This window comes from Mustelus asterias, chromosome 19 (genome assembly GCF_964213995.1).
Source record: "Mustelus asterias chromosome 19, sMusAst1.hap1.1, whole genome shotgun sequence".
In the NCBI taxonomy this organism is placed as follows: Eukaryota; Metazoa; Chordata; class Chondrichthyes; order Carcharhiniformes; family Triakidae; genus Mustelus; species Mustelus asterias.
Genome location: NC_135819.1, coordinates 59,873,740 through 59,899,408, shown reverse-complemented (window position 1 = coordinate 59,899,408; position 25,669 = coordinate 59,873,740). Strand labels below are relative to the sequence as shown.

Below are 25,669 nucleotides of genomic sequence, written 5' to 3'. Positions count from 1 at the left end.
ACGCCTGTTCTTTGCAACACCTTAAGGATTTGAATATTTCTTGGGTGAAATATTTTAAAATGGGTTAAAAAGAAACCTAAAGTATTTTCTTCACATCATCAACTGTGGATCTGCCAAGTCTGACCTCCATCTGCTGCCGTTTACTTGCAACCTTTCAGATATATTTATTCCATCAGTGGCTTCTCTTCCTGTGCGAACAGCCCCTGAAACTTTGAGGTCATGAGTCAGTTCATCAAACATTTTCTTACCTCTGTCGGTATTGTTGAATTTCAACATCATCCTCTGAGGCTCCTGCTATGATTCCAGCACTAATTCACCTATAAACCTTTGATCTAAATCTGAATTATGTTAGAAATATTAATTTCACAATCACAAAATGGCCTTGCTATTTTACTTTATTGTGCAAGTTAGTTTGAATTATTACGATCTGATACATAGGCAGATGGATTGGTGTGGGGTAGTATCGAACCCTTTCTGATCTGCCAAAACCTAAACCCATATATTTATTTTATTGGCATTTTAAGTATTATCTCATTCACCATTGAATTCAGTCTGCTGGAACTCATTTCACCCCTGACATGTTCTTAAGAGTCATCAGACGGAAGTGATCTATTATTCATACACCCCTGGTAGGTATAGATTGAAGAGAGATATTCCAGAGGTGAAAGCAACGTCTGACACAACTGCATCTGCTATTTCCGCAAAAAAATCATGTGTTTGTTGTGGAATTTTCATTTTGCTGCAAGATGTAACCATTCCATTGATGCAATTTCAGATGCAAGACATAGAGGAGCAATCCAGATCTATCTTAATGCATCTGTCAAAGCTAATTAACCAGAGTTTTTTTAGTTATGAATGCATGAAAGGAACTGACTGAACCTACATATTAAATAAATCGGTCCTTTAACAGTTACAGCAAAGTGATCCACCAACTTCCATTGTTGTGTGATCCAATTATTAATAACACAAGACAACATGGCAAAATCAAGCTGCTAGCTCAAAAGTTTGTTCAAGTGAAGTGCACAGATTTAACAGTAAGCTTACTAAAATTAAAGTTTACCTGGATTATTGTTTTCTCAATCAGTTCAGTTTCTAAGGCAGTTTACTAATCTACAGCGTGACTCTTAGAGTTAAAAGAGAGATATTAGGTTCTTGGGTGGAAAATTATGTGCCAAGCTAATTGAATACAAATATTGCATAGGTGCAGCATATCACCTGGTTTTTATTTGATAATGTCATAATTATGACCTGCAGAGTATTTCTAGCATTTTCTGTTTCTAGTTTGGATTTTCAGCCATGTTGTTTTTATTTATTTTACGGGATGTGGGTGTTGCTGGCTAGACCCAGCATTTATTGCCTATCCCTAATTGCCTTCCGTTTCAGAGGACATTTGAGAGTTAACCACATTGCTGTGCGTCTGGAGTCACATATAGGCCAGACTAAATAAGGACAGCAGATTTTCTTCCTTAAAGGATATGAGTGAATCAGATGGGTTTTTACAACAATCAACAATTGTTTCATGGTCATCGTTAGACTTTAAATTCCAGATTTTTATTGAATTTAACTTTCACCATCTGCAACGGTGAGATTCGAACCTGGGTCCCCCAGAGCATTACCCTGGGTCTCTGAATTCTAGTTTAGTAACAATACCACTTCTCCACTGCACCCCCCATATGTCAGTGACCTGCATAAAAAGATGTAATATTATCCCATTCCCTTTCCAGATGAACAGTGTAGAATGCAGTACTTGTTGGATCTTTCATTTAGTTGGAAGTATCAATTTATGATTGCATGAAATGAACAGAAAGCAAACTGACTGAACCTACCTATTCAGCTGTAAATGCTTGCCTGGTAATATGTCAGGGTGTATTTTCATCTGGTCACTAATATGAGCCTAGAAAGATAGTACAAATACCAAACAGAGAATCAATTTTATACTCATGCTCTTTGATTGACGTTAGACCTGCAGGAATACATTTTAAGTGGTGATTGTGACCACAATCCTCTCGAGAATATTTTCTGTTTCTCTGTGTTAATTTTGTTTTTCTGTTACTTTGATTGAGATAAATTACCCCCCAATAATATGCAGCCCAATGAATCAACTATACTTTGAAAACACAACATTTATAATTATCTGTTCTATCTTTCAGTACCTCAAACAATTTTCCCTCAGTCAGATTTTCCTCCTTCTCTCTTAAGGGTCATTAGCTTTGCTTATATATTCCTAGATATATTTTCAGAGTCTTTCTGGTGCTTTTTGCTTCTTCACACATACGTGAATCATGTGCAATTACCCTATTCAGAGACCCAGATCTTTGATTATCGTTAAGGGCTTCTATTTTCATGTTGACATTTTTCTTTATTCGTTAACAGAGGTTAGGACTCCTTAGAGAAGCAGAGGAAATCTAGGTGTGGAACATGACAGTACGGCAGTAATATTAAATATGTTGCTTTACAAATGATGTTGGAATATAAATGTTCAGAGCAGGATATGGAATTATTACAATTGGATTACATAGAAAAATGGCACGGAAACAGGCCATTCAGCCCAACATGTCTATCCTAGCGTTCATGTTCCACTCTTATTATTATTAGAAGTAACCTGCAGAAAAATCATAGAAAGATGGAATCCCTTCAGTGCAGAAGGAGGCCATTCGGCCCATTGAGTCTACACTGACTCTTACCTGGGCCCACCAAATGAATTGATTCCGAGAAAAGTAAACAGATTCAAGATGGATGTCACTGGATTGTGATGGCATACATCTTAGGCAGTTGAAGTAAGTCAAAGAGAGTTGCCAGGTGCTCTGATCATAACTTTTCAGTTCTCCTTACTATGCACATTGTGCAGGGAAACTAAAGGGTGGTCAGTAAGGCACCTCTCTTCAAGAGACGGATATCTCTGGTCATTGTAGAAATATTGGCCAGTTGTCTTCTGTGGCCAAAACCTAATTTGAGATTAAATTAGTGGACATTTAGAAATCAATGTGGATTTATTAGAGATCATTCATGCTTGATAAATTTAATCACATCTTTTGAGGATGTAATTAATTATGTAGATGAAAGGAATGCAATTATTGTGGAAAATATTGGCCGGAATTTTCCGGCTGTTTACGCCAGCGGGATTCTTTGATCCCGCTGGAGTGAACGGAGATTTGGCTGAGTGCCAAATTCTCCGTCCTCATTTGCAGCAGCGGCAGGGCATGAACGGCTGAAAAATTCCAGTCATTAACTTCCAAACAGCTTTCAATAGGGTGTCTCACAAGAAGGTTATTACAAGAATTCAGCAATGTGGGTATAAGAGGAAATATGGCAGCGTGGATGGAAAGCTGGTCCGTGAGTTAGAGCTATTGCATTTTGTTTGGATTGGGGGAGAGTTAAAAGTAGCATTTCCAGGGATCAGTTTATTTTCAAGATAGATCACAGATTTGGATGTGGATCTCAGGAACACAGAATCAAAATTAATCGAAGATACTAAATTGAGAGACTGGGCAAACAAAGATCAGAGCTTTAGGAGGCTTCAGGAGGGCATAGTCAGGTTAGCAGAAACAAGCAAAAGTGATAATTTAATGTGGAGCAATACATGATATATCTTGGATAGAAAACCAAGTGTACAGTCAATGGAAAGATACTAATGGGTGTGGATGAACTGAGAGGCGTATTTGAATGTGCAAAGCAGCTGAATAAAGCCATAAGAAAGGCCACAGGAATTTTTGATTTTATAAATAGAGACTTTAAAGTGCAAGATCAAATAGACAACAGTAACTTTATTTAGGTTTTAGTTCGACTACTGTATGTAATTTTGTGGATAGAGCACTATATAAAAAACCCCATTAAAGATGGAGATTAGTGTAGATTAAGGAAAATGATACCACAAATGAGAAACTACAGTTATGAGAAACTTAGCATCACTGAAATCAAGCCCTAAAGAGTGTTGCTAAAACAATTGTAGTTATCGAAACCAGACATTTTCATTTTATTGTTGCTTTAAATAATCAACCTGCAAAACACTCATCAAAATAAATATTCTATTTATCACGATGATACTTAGACTGAGGGGGAGCTGCTGTGTTGTTTAACTGTAATTTGACTTCACGCTTAAGGCAATAATGAATAAATAATTGAAAAATTCTCTTCAAAATTCTCTTTGTTGAAGCCAGATTTTGTTGTGGTTACAAACTAGTGTCCTGAGTCCTTGTAATGCACTCTATCTCTCTCTCCCCACAGCATAGCTGTCAATCTGATGGTAACTCCATGTATTTCCATGGGACTGAGGGCACTGATTTTAACTTTGTAACAACCAGGGATGTTGATCTTTGGACCGAAGGCATTGTAACGCAGTGGGTGGAAGAGTTTGAAAGTCAGCCTGCAGGGTAAGTGCTTGTTATCTCTAGTATTCTGAATATGTGTACAGCTATCTGGGGGATAAGTGAGATTCAAAGAAGGGTTGCATTAGCCCCACACATACATATTTAAAGTGCAGCTGGATGTCAAAGAAATTTGCTGAGAGAAAGAATTAAATATTTGTAGTGGGATGTAAAAGATGCACTGGAAAAAATATTTTAACTCTTTATTACCATTATAAGTTCAGAAGGAAACAATCAAAGCTATTTGCTTCAGAGCACTAGAAAAATAAATAATCTTCACGCAATTCACTGCTAGAGAGTTTCCCCAAAACGTTTTCTGTACAGTTGCTGTTATAGAAAAAGCACTTGACAGCACAGGGAATTTAATTCCCTGAACCTATCCTCAGTGCCTTACCCGCATTCAATTGACTGCTCAAGGATATGCATGCAACACCCTCTCTGGAGAGTTTAATTTTCAGTTAACCCAACAAGAGTCCATAATATTTGAGATCTCAGCAATTTTAGACTGAGTAGCTGTGAAACGTCTTTGTGTAACATAGGGGAAAAATTCATATTTCCAGTATTTGCAATATTTTTGAAGGGAAAAAATGTTCGCTTTTCTGTTTGTAACTGCATGAATAAATTATGGATTCATGATTGTTCTACAAATAATATTTTGAGGAGATCTTTCCATTATTGTTACTTGCTATTTTCTTCCTGAACAATATATACAAATAACCCACACTCCGAGGTCAGTGATGTAGGTCACCTTCCTATGTAGTCAATTGGACATGTTAAGCCTTGATTTTCTGATGTTTCAACCATAGTCATCATCTCCTTTATCGTTCATTTGGGGGATATGGTGGCGTAGTGGTATTATCATTGAACTAGTAATCCAGAGGTCCAGACCAATGCTCTGGCAACATGAGTTCAAATCCTACCATGGCAGCTGGTGGAATTGAAAATTCAATGAATTAATAAATCTGGAATATAAAGCTGGCCATAGTAATGGTGAACATGAAACTATCATCGATTGTTGTAAAAATCCACCTGGTTCATGAATGAGCTTTAGGAAAAGAAATCACCATCCTTACTTAAAGTGGGGACTTTAATTTCCCTGGCACAGACTGGAAAGTGCTTAGAGCTGGGGGTCCGGACGGGGAGGAATTTGTAAAATGCGTACTGGAAGGTTCTTTGGAACAGTATGTAGATAGCCCGACTAGAGAGGGGGCTATACTGGACCTAGTTCTGGGAAATGAGCCCGGTCAGGTCGTCAAAGTTTCGGTAGGGGAACATGTGGCAAATAGTGACCACAACTCTGTTAACTTTAGGATAGTAATGGACAAGGATGAGTGCTGTCCTACGGGCAGGGTGCTAAATTGGGGGAAGGCTGACTATAGCCGGATTAGGCAGGAATTGGTGGATGTTGATTGGGAGAGGATGTTCGAGGGTAAGTCCGCGTCTGGCATGTGGGAGTCTTTTAAGGAACTATTGATAAGGCTGCAGGATAGGCATGTGCCTGTAAAAAGGAAAGATAGGAAAGGTAGGATTCGAGAGCCGTGGATAACCAGGGAAATTGAGGATCTGATTAAAATGAAAAGGGAGGCGTACGTTAAGTCCAGGCAACTGAAAACAGATGGAGCTCTGGAGGAATACAGAGAGAGTAGGAAAGATCTCAAACGGGGAGTTAGAAGGGCAAAAAGAGGTCACGAGATGTTCTTGGCAGGCAGGATTAAGGAGAATCCTAAGGCATTCTATTCATACGTTAGGAACAAAAGAGTTGTCAGGGAGAAAATCGGACCTCTCAGGGACAAAGGAGGGGAATTATGCTTAGAACCCAAGGGAATAGGGGAGATCCTAAATGAATACTTTGCATCGGTATTCACGAAGGAGAGGGGCGTGTTAACTGGGAGTGTCTCGGAGGGAGGTGTTGACCCGTTAGAGAAAATCTCCATTACAAGAGGGGAAGTGTTAGGTTTTTTAGGGAACATTAAAACTGACAAAGTCCCAGGGCCTGATGGCATCTATCCTCGACTGCTCAGGGAGACGAGAGGTGAAATTGCTGGGCCTCTGACGGAAATCTTTGTCGCTTCTTTGGACACAGGTGAGGTCCCTGAGGATTGGAGGATAGCGAATGTGGTCCCGTTGTTTAAGAAGGGTAGCAGGGATAACCCAGGAAATTATAGGCCGGTGAGCTTGACGTCCGTGGTAGGGAAGTTGTTGGAGAGGATTCTTAGAGACAGGATGTACGTGCATTTAGAATGAAACAATCTCATTAGTGACAGACAGCATGGTTTTGTAAGAGGGAGGTCGTGCCTTACAAATTTGGTGGAGTTTTTTGAGGAAGTGACAAAAACGGTTGATGAAGGAAGGGCCGTGGATGTCGTCTATATGGATTTCAGTAAGGCATTTGACAAAGTCCCACATGGCAGGTTGGTTAAGAAGGTTAAGGCTCATGGGATACAAGGAGAAGTGGCTAGATGGGTGGAGAACTGGCTTGGCCATAGGAGACAGAGGGTAGTGGTCGAAGGGTCTTTTTCCGGCTGGAGGTCTGTGACCAGTGGTGTTCCGCAGGGCTCTGTACTGGGACCTCTGCTATTTGTGATATATATAAATGATTTGGAAGAAGGTGTAACTGGTGTAATCAGCAAGTTTGCGGATGACACGAAGATGGCTGGAATTGCGGATAGCGAAGAGCATTGTCGGGCAATACAGCAGGATATAGATAGGCTGGAAAATTGGGCGGAGAGGTGGCAGATGGAGTTTAATCCGGATAAATGCGAAGTGATGCATTTTGGAAGAAATAATGTAGGGAGGAGTTATACAATAAATGGCAGAGTCATCAGGAGTATAGAAACACAGAGGGACCTAGGTGTGCAAGTCCACAAATCCTTGAAGGTGGCAACACAGGTGGAGAAGGTGGTGAAGAAGGCATATGGTATGCTTGCCTTTATAGGACGGGGTATAGAGTATAAAAGCTGGAGTCTGCTAATGCAGCTGTATAGAACGCTGGTTAGGCCACATTTGGAGTACTGCGTCCAGTTCTGGTCGCCGCACTACCAGAAGGACGTGGAGGCATTGGAGAGAGTGCAGAGAAGGTTTACCAGGATGTTGCCTGGTATGGAGGGTCTTAGTTATGAGGAGAGATTGGGTAGACTGGGGTTGTTCTCCTTGGAAAGACGGAGAATGAGGGGAGATCTAATAGAGGTATACAAGATTATGAAGGGTATAGATAGGGTGAACAGTGGGAAGCTTTTTCCCAGGTCGGAGGTGACGATCACGAGGGGTCACGGGCTCAAGGTGAGAGGGGCGAAGTATAACTCAGACATCAGAGGGACGATTTTTACACAGAGGGTGGTGGGGGCCTGGAATGCGCTGCCAAGTAGGGTGGTGGAGGCAGGCACGCTGACATCGTTTAAGACTTCCCTGGATAGTCACATGAGCAGCCTGGGAATGGAGGGATACAAACGATTGGTCTAGTTGGACCAAGGAGCGGCACAGGCTTGGAGGGCTGAAGGGCCTGTTTCCTGTGCTGTACTGTTCTTTGTTCTTTGTACCCGGTCAGGCCTAGATGTGGTCCTTGACCCACTGCAATGTGGTTGACTCTTAACTGCCCTCTGAAATGGGCCTAACAAGCTATACCGTACAAGGGCAATTAGGGATGGGCAAGAAATGCTGGCCATAGGATACCCCCATTCTATGAAAGAATAAAGAAAAAAATTCTAATTTCCACCTTATGAACATATGTACTAAGGGAACAGGAGTAGGCCACTCGGCTCCTCAAGTCTGCTTTGCCATTCAATAAGATTGTGGTTGATCTGATTGTAACCTAGACTTCACATTCTCATGTACCCCAATAATCTTTCATCCTCTTGCTTAGCAAGAATCTATGTATCTCTGCCTTAAAAATATTTAAAGACTCTTCTTCTAATCATCTTTTGAGGAAGAGACTTCCAAAGACTCATGACCCTCTGAGAGAAAAACCTTTCCTCAAATCTGACTTAAATTGATGACCCCTTATTTTTAAATTGTGACCCACTAGTTCCCATAAGGGAAAACATCCTTTCCACAGCAACACTGAGAGACCTCTCAGGATCTTAGATGTTTCAATCAAGTCACTCCTCACCCTTCAAAGTTCCAGTCGATACAAGCCTACCTTGTCCAAACTTTGCTCATAAGACAAGATATTATAATAAGCAGAATACTGCAGATGCTGGAATCTGAAACAAAAACAAAGGATGCAGGAAAAACTCAACAGATCTGGCAACGTCTGTAAGGAGAGAAAACAGAGTTAATGTTTCCAATCCATTTGACTCTTAATCAGAACTAAAGATTGGGAAAGTGTGTTGGCTTTATACTGTAGCTGGGAGAGATTGTAACAAGATGTAGCAACTTTAAGAACAAGAGACAGATGGCCTGGCATGGAATAGGGGTTGGTTTTTGCATTGAGACAATAAATATATGGAATATTTAAAGATGGGTTTAAGATGGCGGGGAAAGGTCATAAGTCTAAAGTTGTAGAACTCAGTATTGAGTCCTGAGGGCTGTAGCGGGTCTAACCGGAAGATGAGTTGCTGCTGCTCCAGATTGCATTGGACTTCAGTGGAGCATCGCAGCAGGTCAAGGACGCACATGTCAGGAGAGCAAGATGCTGAGTTAAAATAACACACAACAGAAAGGTTGGGGTCATGCTTCCAGATTGAGTGAAGATGTTAGTCTTTTAGGTGTTATTTCAAGCATTAGCCTGGTAAACCTTCTCTGATCTGCTTTCACCACATTTAGATAATTCCTTAAATAAAGATACCAATGCTGTATACAGTACTGCAGATGTGATCTCACTTTTAACCTGTACAAGAAGCATAATCTTCCTACCTTCATACTCAATTCCCTTGCAATAAACACCAAAATTCTACTAGCTTTCCTAATTATTTGCTGTACCAGCATACTAACCTTTTGTTATATATGCACGAAGACACTCGGATCCCTCTGCACCTCAAGGTTCTGCAATCTCTCACCATTTGCATAATACTCTTTTTTATCCTTCCTGCCAAAATGGACAATTTCACATCTTCCCACATTATACTTCATTTGACAAATCTTTGCCCACTCACTTAACCTATCAGTATCCCTTTGAGGCCTGTAACCCTTTTTAACTTTGTTTCTACTCATGCCTCATCCTACCTCACAATCTCGTTCAGCTCTATGTTCTAGCATGTTCTAGCTTTCTGACTGTAGCCCTCTGTGCATTCCCTTCTCCCTCTGCTCTCCAGTTGATGGCAGCCTTCACCTGTCTCAGCCCAGACATCTCGGGTATTGTCAAATTTTAAAAAACCTCCTCAAAATCTCATTCTTCAACTGTGCCTTCAATTGCTTCTTGTTCTTTTTGACACCCAGTGTTGTGAGACTGTGGAATGCACAACTGGAGTTTGTGACTGCAGTGGTGACTTGGGGTTGATTCTTTTGTTCATGGATCAGGACCGACGTTGGATGTATTTCTGAGTCCTGACTCCATGTTGTGTCAGTGCCTGATGCCTGACATGATTTTTAATGAGCAGCCAGGGTGAGCCAATAGAAGACCCTCCAGCACTAACACATCAGCACCCTCGGAGATAGAAGCTGCCAATGTAGGGGAGGCGAGAACAAGAGGGTACCTCAAGGTGGAGTGCTCTTTTAAGACTTTTTAAACAGATAAAATTGCAAAGAGGCCTCTACTACTGGGCCGTCTTTGTGGAAGGGCTCTCAGCCTTGTTACAGCCTCAACGGCAGGCCCGTTATTCCAGTCAGCTTTAGCGGAGTGGACTTAATAAACCCTTTAATGGACCTGCGGGCAGGTAGCCATCACCCCCCACCCAACATCCCCCATCAGTCCTCTTGGAATGAGACTGACCTGGAGCTGAGACCATAGCAAAAGACTGGCGTCCCAACCAATGGGAAAATGCAGTCTGGCATTCTTTGATCATGTCTCTGCAGTTAATTGAAAATTCATCTGCCAATGTCAGCATTTAAAAATAGGCTGAATCAGTGGTTGAAGGAGAATTGGATAAACGAATATGAAACAGTGAGAGCACACTGGAGTACTAGCTGTGTGGAGGATAAACACCAAAGTGGTCCACTTGGGCCTACAGTCTGTTTCTATATTGAAATATTTATGTAATTCTTCTATTGCTGCTTATTGACTGCTTCCCCTCTCTGTGCAGAGCCTCAGGATACTTTCCGCATGAAAGGTGTTATGTAAGAATAAATTATTATTGAAGATATGAAGAGAGAGATTAGGATTATTGCCCCCAACAAAGAGTTAGCAAACTTCCCCGTTATAGATTTTCTTCACAGTTACTTATCTTTATTGAATACTGTCCAGATAAGTCCCGTTTAATTCCAGTGGCATCTCATTAAACTGAGTGGATTCTTGTCGATTTTCAAACAAAACTCCACAATATTGACAAATAGGTAATGGATTTTGATTTTTTTATATTGGGCCTAAATCAATCTGTTTAATCAGAATGAGCATTATTTTATTCAAAGATCTGAAAGGTGCTGTGTAAAAACCGATTCTTTGTTGCTTTATATCTGTTTAATGGCCCCATCCAAAACATGAATATGCCTTTTTCTTTTAGATACTAACTAACCCACAGTGCATTCCTAAGATTTTTAATTTTTGATTCTGGTGTTTGGCATTTGAGATTGTTTCGTTTACCCCCATTGTCCCCTCAATGCCAAAAGTTGATATCAGTGTTCAGTCTGGCATTAGTATACAACACCAGGTTAAAGTCCAACAGGTTTATTTGGTAGCAAAAGCCACGTGGCTTTTGCTACCAAATAAACCTGTTGGACTTTAACCTGGTGTTGTTAGACTTCTTACTGTGTTTACCCCAGTCCAACGCCGGCATCTCCACGTCATTAGTATACAAGCCATGACTCAGATTGGGTGTCCGAGACTCCACTGCCATCAGGGTTTTAAATAGATCTGTGGGGGGGGGGAAATCTTGTGTTTAAACTCATGACCTGTGGTAATCTGCATGTTTTTAGTCTGGACTGACCAGATCTCCAATTAGTGCTTTGTTTCACAGTGAGAATTATCAACTCAATCCCTTTCTACCCCGGTGTATCATTTAAACTCGCTTGCTAATACAGGCATTTATTCCTGAAAATCATCAATGTCACTTTGTAGTAAACATTTTCTGTAGGAATACCTCCTTCATTCACTCAAATGACTGTTAACAAAGTCACATTCCACAAGTTGTATCCTTTAAACCCCGGATTAATGTTTCATATCTTCCCCTGGGGTTAAGAGAAGTGTGTTTACTTTAACATTCCTAATAATTATTTTTAATGAGCCTAACAGACAACTTTATTCAAAGTTCAGCATCCTCAATGGGGTTAAAACAATAGTATGTTTGCTGCTGATGTTTAGAAAGTAAAGTGGGATTTAAGTGTTATCGCCACTGTAATTAAAGGGCAAAGCAGAAACAGGCTGCGTTGACTGTTTATCGCATTCTTTCTCTCTGCAGCTGGGAAATATCAGGAGCTATCATTGGCACCAAGTGTGGTGTGGTCGAGTCAGGCTCATCTCTTGTGTTCCTCAAAGATGGAGAGCGAAGTATTTGCACATCATTTCTGGACACTACTAACGATGGAAATCTCAGGTTTTACTTTAGCATGGGTGAGTGAACAGGAAAGACAGGAAGCGTGGCGGAGGGTAATTACAAATGTTTGCTCTGTACGTACACTTGTTCTGAAATAAAATATTTTTGTGGTCACTTTTGGGAAGACTGAAGTGCGGATACAAAAACGTCATGAATGTCCAGTTCAGACCACATGTGAATGAAATAATGTAAAGCTGTGTGAAATGTACTATTACGCCCCTAAATTATACTGCTGTGTAATTGAATATTGGGCTGTACATCCATATCCTTTAACATAGGATGGTTAGACCACTTTTGGAAATGAATGTCAATGTTTAAACAGAGAGAATATTTAAGGCAGGACCTTAAGTTTGCACCCATAAAGAACCACAAAATAATGATCAATCTTTTTCTTATTCCTCCAGTTTTTCTGGAAATGTCTCCTTCTCTGTTAGGAGCACATAGGAATGGCTGCAGAGTTTTGAGGCCAACTCCCTTTAGCTCCCTTTTAAATATTCATCTGTGCGGCAAGATTTTCCTTAGACTTATCTTGCAGTTCCGACTTATTCAGTGTAGCGACAGACATCTAGTAGCTTTGCAAACAGACCTCAATATTTATGTTTATACTGATGGAGCAGTATGATTTTAATTGTACCTATGAACCAGATCAAATAAAAAATGTAACTAAATACCGGGTAGTTTAGATTATCTTTTGTATTCCTGGAAGTTGTGTGATCAGATAGTTTGCCAGTTAGCCATGTTTATGCAAGAAATAATATTCTATCTCTTTCTGTCAGGGGCTGGTTCCTGTAATCCAGGGGATTCACATGAAAACGATGTCACGCTCTATGCCGTGGTTGAGGGTAGAAAAGAGCATGTTTTGGATGTGTTGCCTTTTTCATCCTTTAGGGTAGGTAGAATTGTTGCATCTAATTAAAATGGTTAATATTAAATTTCCAATGTTTTATCATTATTATCCAGGATAACAATGTATATTTGAGTGTGCATGGAGAACTAAATCCCATCACATCAAACCATGATGCAAACACTTTCATTTAGCAGTTTTTCCCCCAGCTCAATCAAGGTGAGGACAGGGAAGGTAGTGTGACCAAGTGATGGGGCACAGATTCAATCCCCAGCTTCTACTCAGCTACGTTTCCAATCACCACCACATCTGCACTGTGGTGTGGTAGTCAGCTTCTCCAGGAAGATGGAAAAGTGAAGAAAGAATTGTCTGCTGTCACTATCTCCTATCAGCCATGGACGACAGGCATTAGGAGGACTCTGCATGCAGGCAACAAATTGGTGGGAAGTGTATTTAGTTTTATTTACTTTTACAGGCTGTGGGCGTCACTGGCTGGGCCCAGCATTTATTGCCCATCGCTAATTGCCCTCCATTTCAGAGGGCATTTGAAAGTCAACCACATTGTTGTGGTCTGGAGTCACATGTAGGCTAGACTGGTTAAGGATGGCAGATTTTCTTTCCTAAAGGACATTAGTGAACCAGATGGGTTTTTGCGACAATCGACAATGGCTTCATGGTCATCATTAGACTTTTAATTCCAATTCTTTTTTTTACTGAATTCAAATCTCACCATCTGCTGTAGTGGGATTCAAACCCAGGTCCCCAGAGCATCACTCTGGGTCTATCGATTCTAGTCTAGTGACAATAGCACTATGCCACCGCCTCCCCAAAGGAGGTCAGAAAGGGGATACATTCTCTTAAAATACGATTTGTTAACTGATAAGAATACTTACTAGCTGTAAATCTTCATTAATTTTCGGTAATATTTATCTGTGTACAAACATATATATTTTCTTATAATATGGCAGTCTTTACATAGTTGCTTAGGTAGAGTGAAGGAATTCCCGCTCTCTAGGTAGCATCTTAATTCTCTGAGAGTTGTTAATGATATCACTGAGGCAAGGTGAAGAGGCAGGCCCCAAGAAATACCTTAGTCGGTACAGGGATCAAACCTGTGTTGTTGCCCTTATTCTGCACCGCACCCTAACTATCCAGCCAACTGGGTGAACCAACCTGAATGAAGAGACTAAATCACAAAAATGTAGTCATGGTTAGTTTAACTGTAGCCGATAAATATGATTTCTGTAAATCAGTCAGAGTCAGCAGTTGAATGAGACAGTTGCAGAGTTGTGGTAATGATATCATATTCTATCTCGGGTTACCAGATGTAAGCCTATTAGTGACACTAATAAATAAGCTTTTAAAAGAACTTTCACAGCTCACACCCCTCTTGAGTTCAAAGAGCCTTTTGGAAACAAATAAACATGGGACAAAATGGGGAACGAGAACCAATAAATTGTACCCTCTGTGTAATTCTACAATGTGACTGGAAATTGTTTTATTTACTTTTAGGTCACCCGACCTAAGATCATCTTATGTGGCATGATGTCATATTTTGTTAGAAAATGTTCCTGTGAAGTACCCTAACCCTAACCTTGGGATGTTTTATTCTATTAAAGCTACGTTACAATTATAAATTGTAGTTGTTACTTCCCCTCAACTTTAATTTAGAAGCAGGAGCATTATATTCCATTCGTATAAAGCCAAGTTCTGGGAGTCCTCTTCAGTTGCTTGGTGTAAATATAACAATTTCCGGTCACCTTGCCTCCAGTCACATTGTAGAATTACTCAGAGGGTACAATTTATTGGTTCTCGTTCCCCATTTTGTCCCATGTTTATTTGTTTCCAAAAGGCTCTTTGAACTCAAGAGGGGTGTAAGCTGTGAAAGTTCTTTTAAAAGTTTATTTATTAGTGTCACTAATAGGCTTACATTAACACTGCAGTGAAGTGACTGTGAGAATCCCCCAGTCGCCACACTCCGGCGCCTGTTCAGATATGCTGAGGGAGAATTTAGCATGGCCAATGCACCTAACCAACATGTCATTCGGACTGTGGGAGGAAACCGGAAGGTTTCTTAGTTGCAACAGAAATGGACCAAGATCCTCAATAGTCGTCAATATTTTTAATATTATGTCATATCTGAACATCTGATACATGACCATTCTTGGCTAATTTCAGTGTATTTAGATGCATGAGAATGTTCACTGCACACTTATGGGCTTAAATTAAAGGATTAAAAGAGAGGACTACGTGTTTAACTTATTGTTTACAGAAAACAACCCTGGTTTCAGTTGCCATCACTCCAGAACTGCAGACGTCAGCCACAAAGTTCTGCTTGAAACAGAAGAGTCACCAAGGACTGAACAGGAATGTGTGGGCTGTGGACTTCTTCCACATTCTACCTGTGATGCCACCATCACCATCTCACTTAGCAGAGTTTTCCATCAATATGGGCTGCGGATCTCATCAACCAGGCAACAGGTAAACATCACAACTTCTTAAATGGCACACAGCTCCCCTGATGGTTCAAAGGTAAATGTGTTGCTGAATTTCACTGTGAGCTCTGCAGAGAAGAAAGCTGTTTGGTCTAATTCCCTGGTCACTGGATTGAGTTTTCTCCATCATTCCTGAGCAATTTCCCATTTCAAAATGGCACACAACTGAAGTAATAATATTCTTTATCATTTCTACAAGTAATAAAGAATCTTTACTGCTGTGCTTCGTCATTGGGGACTATCTTTTCGTTGCTGTTAAATATTCACTGATTAAATGGTTAATTTCTTTAGTTGTGTAATAATGAAGAGTTCTGAAGCTGTTGGCATTGAAAATTTACTCAGTTTGTGCTTTCAGTGACCTGCTGCTCTGTTCAAATAAGTGTAACTCCAGTGAGCTCATGAATACAAATTATAGTTCAGAAAATCCAGGGGAGTTACCAGAAAACTGGGACAGTGACTAAACTTGCACAAGCACACAGGCCTGGAGCGTGAAGCAGATCTGTCATCTACCCAGTCTGAAACTGGAGACCCTGTCGCAGGGACAGAATAATTTGCATGGCTGAGGCGGGATGCCCCCACCGCCCTCATTGTGCCTTTGTGTGGCAGAGCGACCTGCTATTCCTTCACCAAAAGGGCCAGCTGCAAAAGAAGTCTTTGGCCATTCCACCTGTTCAGAAAAATAACTCAACCTCTTCGGGATCAACTCCCCTTCCCTTCCAGAGTTTTGGGACTTTTCAGAAGGTCTCTGCCGATCTCGGGTCAGCTCTCAGTTAGTTTGCTCTGAAGCCTTTTAAGACCTCTCAGATTTTATTCACATTCTTTGTGAAGACAAGTGATGATCAATTTTTTTTAATCCTTTCTGTGACACCAGCATAAGTTTGGAGTTTTCGACGAATCATGGACGTTCCTGGTCCCTACTGCACATGGAATGTCTGCCTGATCTGTGCACAGGCCCACACCATCCCCACAGCTCCGTCTATTCTTCTGAAAACTATAGTGGGTAAGGATCTAACCGCCATCCCATTATTATCTTCGATTTTTAAAAAACTATATCTTTTAATGATTACATTCCAGAGCAGAATGACTTAAAGACGGAGTAGCCAAGCTTATCAAAGAGAACCAACTTGAAACCTTTCTTTAAAAAGCAATGCTTTTTTTAAGGGAATACATTAATATTTTTGAGGGGACCTCATATTCACATGAGATTAGTTTCAAGACCTTTCAATTCCAGCAGAGAATTCAGGGTTATCAAAGCAAAATACTTGGAAATCTGAAATAAAAACAGAAAATGTTGGGGAAAACTCGGCAGGTCTAGCAGCATCTGTGGAGAGAGAAACACACTGCGGAGGGGGAGGAAAATCCCCCCCCTAACATTTTGAGTCTGTATGACTCTTCAGGGCAGGGTTGCTGTGAAATCCCACTTTTCTGTCTTGAAGAATTAATGGACAGTTTCCCTTCACGTCCATTTGTGTGAGTGCACTTGAAACAAAAAGATACTGGATTTGAACCATACAGGAGAATACATTGATATAGTTAATGCTGTCTGTATGTTTATGCAGGGATGGGGAGAGGGATGGCTGCTGACCACTCAACTGGAAATCACAGAGGGAAACAATCAAACAAGAAAGCAAAACAATCAGTCAGTCAGATAGGGGAGGACTCACATCCTGCTGTACTGAATAAACTGATAAACTTTTCAATATTGAAACTGTCATTTGATAACTTGTGTGTTGTCCTGTGTTGAAGGTGGAGTCGTATAACCATTCCTCTACCATATGCTGCGCTTACCACTGGGACCAGATTTCGCTGGAGCCAGATGGGTCCAGTCGCAGGGAATATGTGGGCAATTGATAATGGTTAGTACCATCATGTATTTGGAACAAAAAAAAAGTCAGCATGATTTCAAATGACCAAGTCATGTTCAACCATTTATCCTCTTGCACATTTCATTTGGTTTACTTGAATTTCCTTGACTTTTATTGGGTTGCCTGGAAAACTCCATTACAAGCAATGACTAATTTCAGGTAGACAACCCATTCTGAAGTCTTACTACTACGCTGCTTTATGTCACAGCAATTTTTTTTACAATGAGTTGTTTTTTTTAACTTGTATTGTGCTTTATCGAAACAATGATTTGAAAAATAAAGAAAGTTGTATCCCCCCCCCCCCGTTTGAGTCTTAGCCATATATACCAGAAAGGTTTCAAATTCTTAACCAAACGTAGTCAGGGTAAGAGTATGTTGAGATTAATTGTCCAAGAGTTGGAGTGTGCCTGGTCTGGGAAATAACTGGCCATGGTTCTCAATCCTGGCTCTGATCCAGTTGCCCCTGCCTGAAACCCATGTGCATAGACTTTGGATTTGGACAGTGCTGGGCTCAGGTTTTGAACTCTGCACATGACCTACCAGCCCCATGATAACAGTCCAGATTAAAACAGTGGCCACCTGTGTGAAGCAGCTGAGAACTGAGGCTGCCTGTGAAACCGTAGCACAAATTAATTGACTCCATTCAGTGGGGGAATTGGTAACTGGAGAAAACCAGAGGTTAAAGAAGGAGTGAAAACTTCATTGAGAAAGGATTGTGGCAGATATAATTGGCATTAACCATATCACTGTTTGTATTTCCATTAATAAATTCCTCCTGTTCATAATTTTAGCCAATCAGTCAGTATAAGGACAAAACTGGTTATCTCAGTTAAATAGGGCAACCCTTTTCTCAATGTAACGTGTTCACCCAATGCCAGTATGTTTATTCATTTTGCCAATCTTGTAAGCTAATGTTCCAAACGTTGCAATAGTCTGATCTGTGGAATGTTTAATTCCTTCTGCAGTCTACATTGGCCCTGCGTGTTACAAATTGTGTTCTGGTCGAGGTCGATGTACCACCAACGGATGCAAGTAAGATGAAGCCTCATTATTCTCTATTATTTCATCTAAGTCTAAACATGACTTTGAGATATCACCAACAAATTAAAACATTCTTGCTGACCTAATTCCTCTGATGATTAACCTTGCTTCAGTAACTGCAATCTCTCACCCATATGACAGGCACAAGAAAACAGAATTGTTTATTTAACTGGGACCTGTCTACCAATACAGCAACAGTGGGCTTTAAATAAACTTCCTGTAGATAACGTCTTGTTTGATGCAGTTTAATACTAATCTTGAAAAATTTCACAATCCTGCCTATAAGTCAGGTTAAATGGCAAAGCAACTGTGGAAACAACTGGCAAAGCTCTGCTCTTGCTAATGGGTATGTGACAGGAGAATGTGGCAACATATTTGCCATGTGATTTGCTGTCTCAAATTAATCAAGGTGCAAGACATCATAATTGTAAACCCACGCACAGCGTTTGATGAAACAATTGCCCTAGGTATTATCAGTGGAGGGATTGAGGCAAGATTTGCTGTGTTATACATTCTGTGCTATGTTTGTAAAGAACGCATCACAATCTTATTTTTGTACGGCAATACGTACAATTTGAAAACTTTGCCTCTCATTCCCACCGTTAAAGAAAAATATTCATGAGCTCTGGAGTTTTGATAACAGCAATCAGTTAAGTTGTCTTCCAGCACACACTTGAGAAGTGATTGCCTAATTTTGTTCACTGTTCATAGCTGGTAATATCAAAATTAATTTAAAGCAACTCAGAGAGTTGAGTTGATGTTGAAGAGTTTCTAAAGTTATTATGATCGGGTTAATTGATTGTTTTCAAAAATCATGTACAGAGATCCAGCATCAGATCAACACTCATGGAACAGGAAGTAAAGTACAACTCTAAACAATGTAATATTTGAGCTGAAGAGTGGTTGCAAATGATGTGCCCCAGGCATTGCTCTTATAGAGAGAGAAATATGAATAGCGTAAAGTATCATAGGCAATATCCCCAAATTTCCAAATACTAAACTTGGAGCAAATAATGAGGGATATTGCAATCGATTGGAAAGAATTTAAATCTTATTGTCAACTGGGCCAGAAATAAAACACTGTCAGTAAAAGTGATCATGAAGCTGTTATAATATCACTATCAATTCAACTGGTTTACTAATGTCCTACTGGGAAGGAACCGTCTCACCAGACCCAATCAGGGACTCCACTCCCAAAACTAATGTAGTTCACTCTTTTTTGACCTCTGAAGCAACTGAGCAAAAATCCAGCGCCATCTTCTCAGAGTAACTAGGGATGGGCAATCAATTTTGACCTTGACAGCGACACTTAACAATGATCTTCCATTGAATGTAACATAATTGGCATGGGAACATGGAGCCAAAATAAAAGAGCATTGCCCATTCAGACAGTTCCATTATAATTTGGACAGCAGGCCTATGAATTAGGCCAGAACCTGGAAATGCAGATCCTGATCTGCAGCTGCTAATATTCACCAGGCCTTATTTGAGGATAAGTCTCTGTCTTCACTAAAAGGACTTCCCACATCAGAGGGCATGATGGAAGGCAGAGGTCCCCGAGCCCAGGATCTGAGCTGTATGCCCACTAGAAGAAGACACACTCACCTGACTTGGACAACCTATACCAGAAACTTCAAAGCTCTGGAGAAGTTCGACCAGTGGTGCTGTCATAAGATCTTCCAAATCCAGTGGCAAGAAAGGTGGTCCAATGACAACATCCTCTCCCAAGCCTACCTTTCCAGCATCAAGGCACTAATCCCCGAACTCACTCCCTAACAGCACTGTGGGTGTAGCTACATCTCAGGAAATGCAGCGGTTCAAGCAATCAGCTCACCACCATCTTTTCAAGGACAACTAGGGATCGGCAATAAAATGCTGGCAGCGACGCCCACATCCATAAAAATGAATTTTTAAAAAATCGCTCACATTCAGCCCAGTGGAGTTATTTTTATTGTCACATGCCTGACACCAGACATCTGAAGAAACTGCTCTACTTGGAACTCAATCATGACAGGAGACTCCAAGAAGGACTTTGTGAGAAGAAATTTCTCCTCATTTCCATCTTAACTGGGAGACCCCCTTATTTTGAAACTGTCTTCCAGTTCTAGACTCCCCCATGAGGGGAAACACCCTCTCAGTATTTATCCTGTCAAGTCCCCTCAGAATCGTATATGTTTCAATCAGATCACCTCTCATTCTTCTAAACTCCAAAGAGTATAAGATCAACCTTTCCTCATAAGACAACCAATCCATCCCCAAATCAATAGTGAACCTTCTCTGAACTGTCTCCAGTGCAAGTATATCTCGCCATTTACTTGGGACGGCACGGTGGCACAGTGGTTAGCACTGCTGCTTCATAGTGCCAGGGACCCGGGTTGGGTCACTGTCTATGCAGAGTTTGCACGTTCTCCCCCATATCTGCATGGTTTTCCTCTGGATGCTCCAGTTTCCTCCCACAGTCCAAAGATGCGTGGGTTAGGTTGTCTGGCCATGATAAATTGTGCCTTAATGTCAGGGGATTGGGAGGGTAAATATGTGAGGTTATGAGGATAGGACAGGACCTGGGTGGGATTATTGTTGGTGCAGGTTCGATGGGCCGAATGGCCTCCTTCTGCACAATAGATTCTATAAATCAGGTGAGCAGGAGTACTCCAGGGAAAGGCAGGATCGGGCAATTGAGTTGGATGATCAGATATGATCATAATGGTGGAGCAGGCTTGAAGGGCTGAATAGCCTCCTCCTGCTCCTATTTTCTATGTAGGTGCAGTCTCACCAATGCTCTGCACAGCTGTAGCAAGACTTCCCTACTTTTATACTCCATCCACCTTGCAATTCTCTTAGTGATAAACTTATTTTCAGCTGCATTAATCAAAGTGCAAAGTCACCACTCGTAAGTATAAAGCCAATTTTTAAAAATCATATTTGAAATGCTGTCGGTTGCATTGATTCAAGGCAGAGTTTGTTCGATAACATGCAAGTAGGTCCCAGATGGTCTTGGAGAGAAAAAAACTTCTCAAAATTAGTGCAATGTTGGACACAAGTCGCCTGGGTCACCAACTGCGCGCAAAATGGAAACTCTTACTCCATTACCTTTAAACGTCAACCAAAGTAAGTCACTGCTGGATGTTGGCTATCGAAAAATGAGCACCAGTCCTGTTCCTGGCTAGTGTCTCCATTAATATCTGTGCCATTCCTGCAGTGCATCAACATTGCAACCAGGTCCAGTTTCACCCTTAGGACAGTGCAGTGAAAATTGTTCAGTAATGAGTAAGACGAGTCAAGCAGTGCAGACTTCATGTGTGGTTGTGTTTAAAGAAAGTATTTGGGTGGCACGGTGGCACAGTGGTTAGCACTGCTGCCTCACAGCTCCAGGAACCCAGCTTCCATTCCCGGCTTGGGTCACTGTCTGTGCGGAGTTTGCACGTTCTCCCCGTGTCTATGTGGGTTTCCTCCGGGTGCTCTGGTTTCCTCCCATAGTCCAAAGACGTGCGGGTTAGGTGCATTGACCATGCTAAATTGTCCCTTAGTGTCCCATGATGCGTAGCTTAGATGGATTAATGGGGCAAATACGTGGGGTTATGGGAATAGGACTTGGGTGGGATTGTTGTCGGTGCAGACTCGATGGGCCGAATGGCCTCCTTCTGCACTGTAGGATTTCTATGATCTATGATCTATAAATGCTTCAGCGATGTTCTCAAAGCATCCTTGAAGAGGTCAAACATCCTTGTCAACTTATGACAGTACTATAACTGATCAAAATGGAGAAGATTAATTTGGGAAGGCATTAACCTATTGAGAGACTTCATCAGGAGCATGCACAACTGAAGTCAAGAGGTTAGAGAGAGTGCACAAGTCCCCGACCAACTCATCTACACAACCCTTTCAGCTTCACCTGCTTGGTGTTTGGTGCTTAAAGGAAAAGGATTTAAGTGTTACAATCAAAATTCACTGATTCCATCAGCATATTGGACAACAGCAGTGAAAACAAGCGCCATGTTATATTAGAAGAGGAACAGAATAATATCAAGGCAATAGTTAGACTCCATTTCTATTGTATAGCACTAACTAGCTTTTTGTAGAAAGGATCTTTGAAAATGCTCAACACGGGGTCCGATTTAGCTCAGTTGGCTGGACAGCCGATTAGTGATACAGAGTGGGTTCAATTCCTGTACCAGATGAGGTTATTCATGAAGGCCCACCTTCTCATCCTTGCCCCTCACCTGAGGTGTGGTGATCCTGAAGTTAAATCACAACCAGTCACCGCCTATGGTCATCTGGGACTGTGGTGAATTTGTATTTACATGTTTCTGTAGAAAAAAAGACTGTGAGAAAACAGGAAAGTGAAAATGAGATCCACAAGGAAAAGGCATGGCTGTGAGGTCAAATCACCTTTTCCTACAATGTTTTATGTTTGTGTTTCAAAACAAGAAAATTAATATTTCTGTCCCTTACCAATTCTCACAACTTTTAGTCTAGTCTATAGACTTGAGCACAAAGCTGCTTCTGGTGATTCATAATTAAAAGCTTCGCACTTAAGACAGCTGAACCAATTGATAGCACGGCCGCTGGGGTGGGATTTTCCAGCACTTCCTGCGGCAGCGGGTTCCCTGGCAGTGAGATGGGCAAGCCACGCAAAACAGCATAGACATCAGCAGGACCTGAAGTTAAGACTGCAGTAATTCAAAGGAGGCAATCACAGTCCAATCCATGATGCTTATGATGTCGGTATCCCATCAATATTAATGAATTAATATCATGAATATCATTAAAATACATTAAATACTTTGATCACCAATTAGTTCAACTGTTCCATTAAATAATAATATATTGTAAAAGATTTGTGCCCAGTTATTGTTTTCTGTTAATATTTTTTCAATGTGAACCTATCTGCTTTTCTATTTGCTTTCAGATGTGACCCAGGATTTTCAGGGCCTGGATGTGACATGGCTTCGCAAACCTTCCCTACCATAATTTCAGAAAGTTTTAGTAGTTCCCGGCTCTCGTCCTACCACAACTTCCACTCAATCCGCGGTGCAGAACTTGGTTTTGGTTGTGGTGTCCTCTCGAGTGGCAAGGCTCTAGTGTTTAACAAAGAGGGAAGGCGAGAGCTCATTACTTCGTTCCTCGACAGTACTCTAGCCAGGTAAATATTACAGAGGTATTTAATAAACAGTAGGAATTAAAAATGGCACCAGAGTTCATACAAATATTGTGTACTTATTCTCTGAGAGAATTATTGTTTAGACCACTATCTTAGAATTCTCTGTGGAGAAAGAATGTTATGATGTGGAGATGCCGGCGTTGGACTGGGGTAAACACAGTAAGAAGTTTAACAACACCAGGTTAAAGTCCAACAGGTTTATTTGGTAGCAAAAGCCACACAAGCTTTCGAGGCTCTGAGCCCCTTCTTCAGGTGGGGAGCACTTCAGCGGTCACGGGCATTCGGCCTCTGATATTCGGGTAAGCGTTCTCCAAGGCGGCCTTCGCGACACACGACAGCGCAGAGTCGCGGAGCAGAAACTGATAGCCAGGTTCCGCACACACAAGGACGGCCTCAACCGGGATATTGGGTTTATGTCACACTATTTCACATAAATATTTCTGCTTTTTTCCTCCTGAGTCTTTATCATGCGATCCTAGAATCAGAATTTATGTCACACTATTTGTAACTCCCACAGTTGCGTGGACCTGCAGAGTTTCACTGGCTGTCTTGTCTGGAGACAATACACATCTTTTTAGCCTGTCTTGATGCTCTCTCCACTCCCATTGTTTTGTTTCTTAAAGACTGGATTAGTTGTAAGTATTCGCATTCCAACCATTATTCATGTAAATTGAGTCTGTGTCTTATAAGTTCTGTTTGTGAACAGAATTCCCACTCACCTGAAGAAGGGGCTCAGAGCCTCGAAAGCTTGTGTGGCTTTTGCTACCAAATAAACCTGTTGGACTTTAACCTGGTGTTGTTAAACTTCTTACTGAGAAAGAATGTTCTCAGAGATCAATCTCCTCAGTCATCGAATTGCTTTGGGATGCAATGCCCATTTATTGACAAACAGCTAAGAGACTGTAACATTGTGGCAAACTCTGCACAATCTTTATCATCCTGCTTCATGCCTGGAATACAGTAACTCAAGATAACAGGTTTAGCCTACTCTCGAATTTTAACACCACAAGCGTTGAGCGCAGGAACTTAGGACTTGGGAGCAGGAGTAGGCCATTCAGGCCATTGAGCCTGCGCTGCCATTCAATAAAATCATGACTGATCTGGTTGTGGTTTCAACTTGACCCCCCCACCCAGTGCTGGATTTAGGCATAAGCTAAACAAGCTACAGCTCAGGGCCTCACAATCCGCAGGGACCTCACAAAACTTCAGAAGGTTTACAATGAAGAGAACATTTAAGAGCGGATACCAGAAAAGAAAAAGAAAGCACCAGCTTGAAGAGCAACTCAAAAAATTACCAAAATCTATGAGAGAGATCAAGCCAGCCAAATTATAAATATGTAATCAGTAAATGCATTCATTTGAAAATAATTTGTATTTTTCACTTTAAATACCTTGCTACTAAATAATTAAAAGGCATAATTATGTTTTCAATTTTTTTGTGGCGACCCAAGGTCCTGTTTTGGTACGCACCTTTGTGAGACCTTTCGGTGTAACGTTTTAACAAGGGGCCTCCAAGCTTTATATAGCTTAGGGCCTCACCAAATCTAAATCCAGCACTGCCCCTACCCCACCCATAACTCTTGATTCCTTCCACTGTCTATCAAAAACCTGTCTAACTCAGCCTTGAATTATTTCAATGGCCAAGCCTCCAGTACTTTCTGGGGAATTGAAAATTCAAAACACTAATGACCCTTTGAGAGAAAGAAATTCTCCTCATCTCCATCTTTAATGGCAGGCTTCTAATTCTTAAACTGTCACCCCTGGTTCTAGTCTCTCCCAGAAGTGGAATAGCCTCTCGCTATCAATCCTATCAAATCCCCTCAGGATCCTATATGCTTCAATCAGAATTTTAAAATGGGGATGTCCATTATGCTCCACCCATTGTGGAGCAATAGGTGTAAACTGTCTCGGGGCCATGTATAAAGACCACATTGATATAAAAGCAAAGTATGGAGGGTGCTGGAAATCTGAAATATAAAGGTCACATTGATGTTCCCATTAAACTGCAGACATTTGAAGCTGCTGTGACAATCAGATATTTGTGTCCCATTCACCAATAGGAGCAGAGCACAAATCAGCAATTTCTAAATCTCCAGGCACTCAAAAATAATACCGACCACCAGCAGATAAATAGTTTAACACATATAGATCTGAATGGTTTCTGTCTTGAGGATTGAGCTGCAGGGTTCACAGCCTAAATGTGTCTCTGGGGCTACAAGTTGAATAGCCCTGATTTTAAGGGTTGCCTGTTATAAACTATGAATCATAGCATAAGGG

At 41.1% G+C, this 25,669-nt stretch overlaps 1 protein-coding gene across 3 annotated transcripts in view; it reads left to right on the top strand.

The window, feature by feature from the left end:
* reln (reelin) overlaps window positions 1–25,669 on the top strand; it is a 343,770-nt gene that overhangs the window by 154,332 nt on the left and 163,769 nt on the right. For all 3 annotated transcript variants that reach the window (XM_078235653.1, XM_078235652.1, XM_078235651.1), the window contains exons 12-19: window positions 4,225–4,370; window positions 11,852–12,003; window positions 12,763–12,875; window positions 15,103–15,311; window positions 16,197–16,325; window positions 17,072–17,181; window positions 18,156–18,222; window positions 23,141–23,374. In XM_078235653.1, coding sequence (XP_078091779.1) covers window positions 4,225–4,370; window positions 11,852–12,003; window positions 12,763–12,875; window positions 15,103–15,311; window positions 16,197–16,325; window positions 17,072–17,181; window positions 18,156–18,222; window positions 23,141–23,374 — 1,160 coding nt within the window. The remainder of the gene's footprint in view (window positions 1–4,224; window positions 4,371–11,851; window positions 12,004–12,762; window positions 12,876–15,102; window positions 15,312–16,196; window positions 16,326–17,071; window positions 17,182–18,155; window positions 18,223–23,140; window positions 23,375–25,669) is intronic.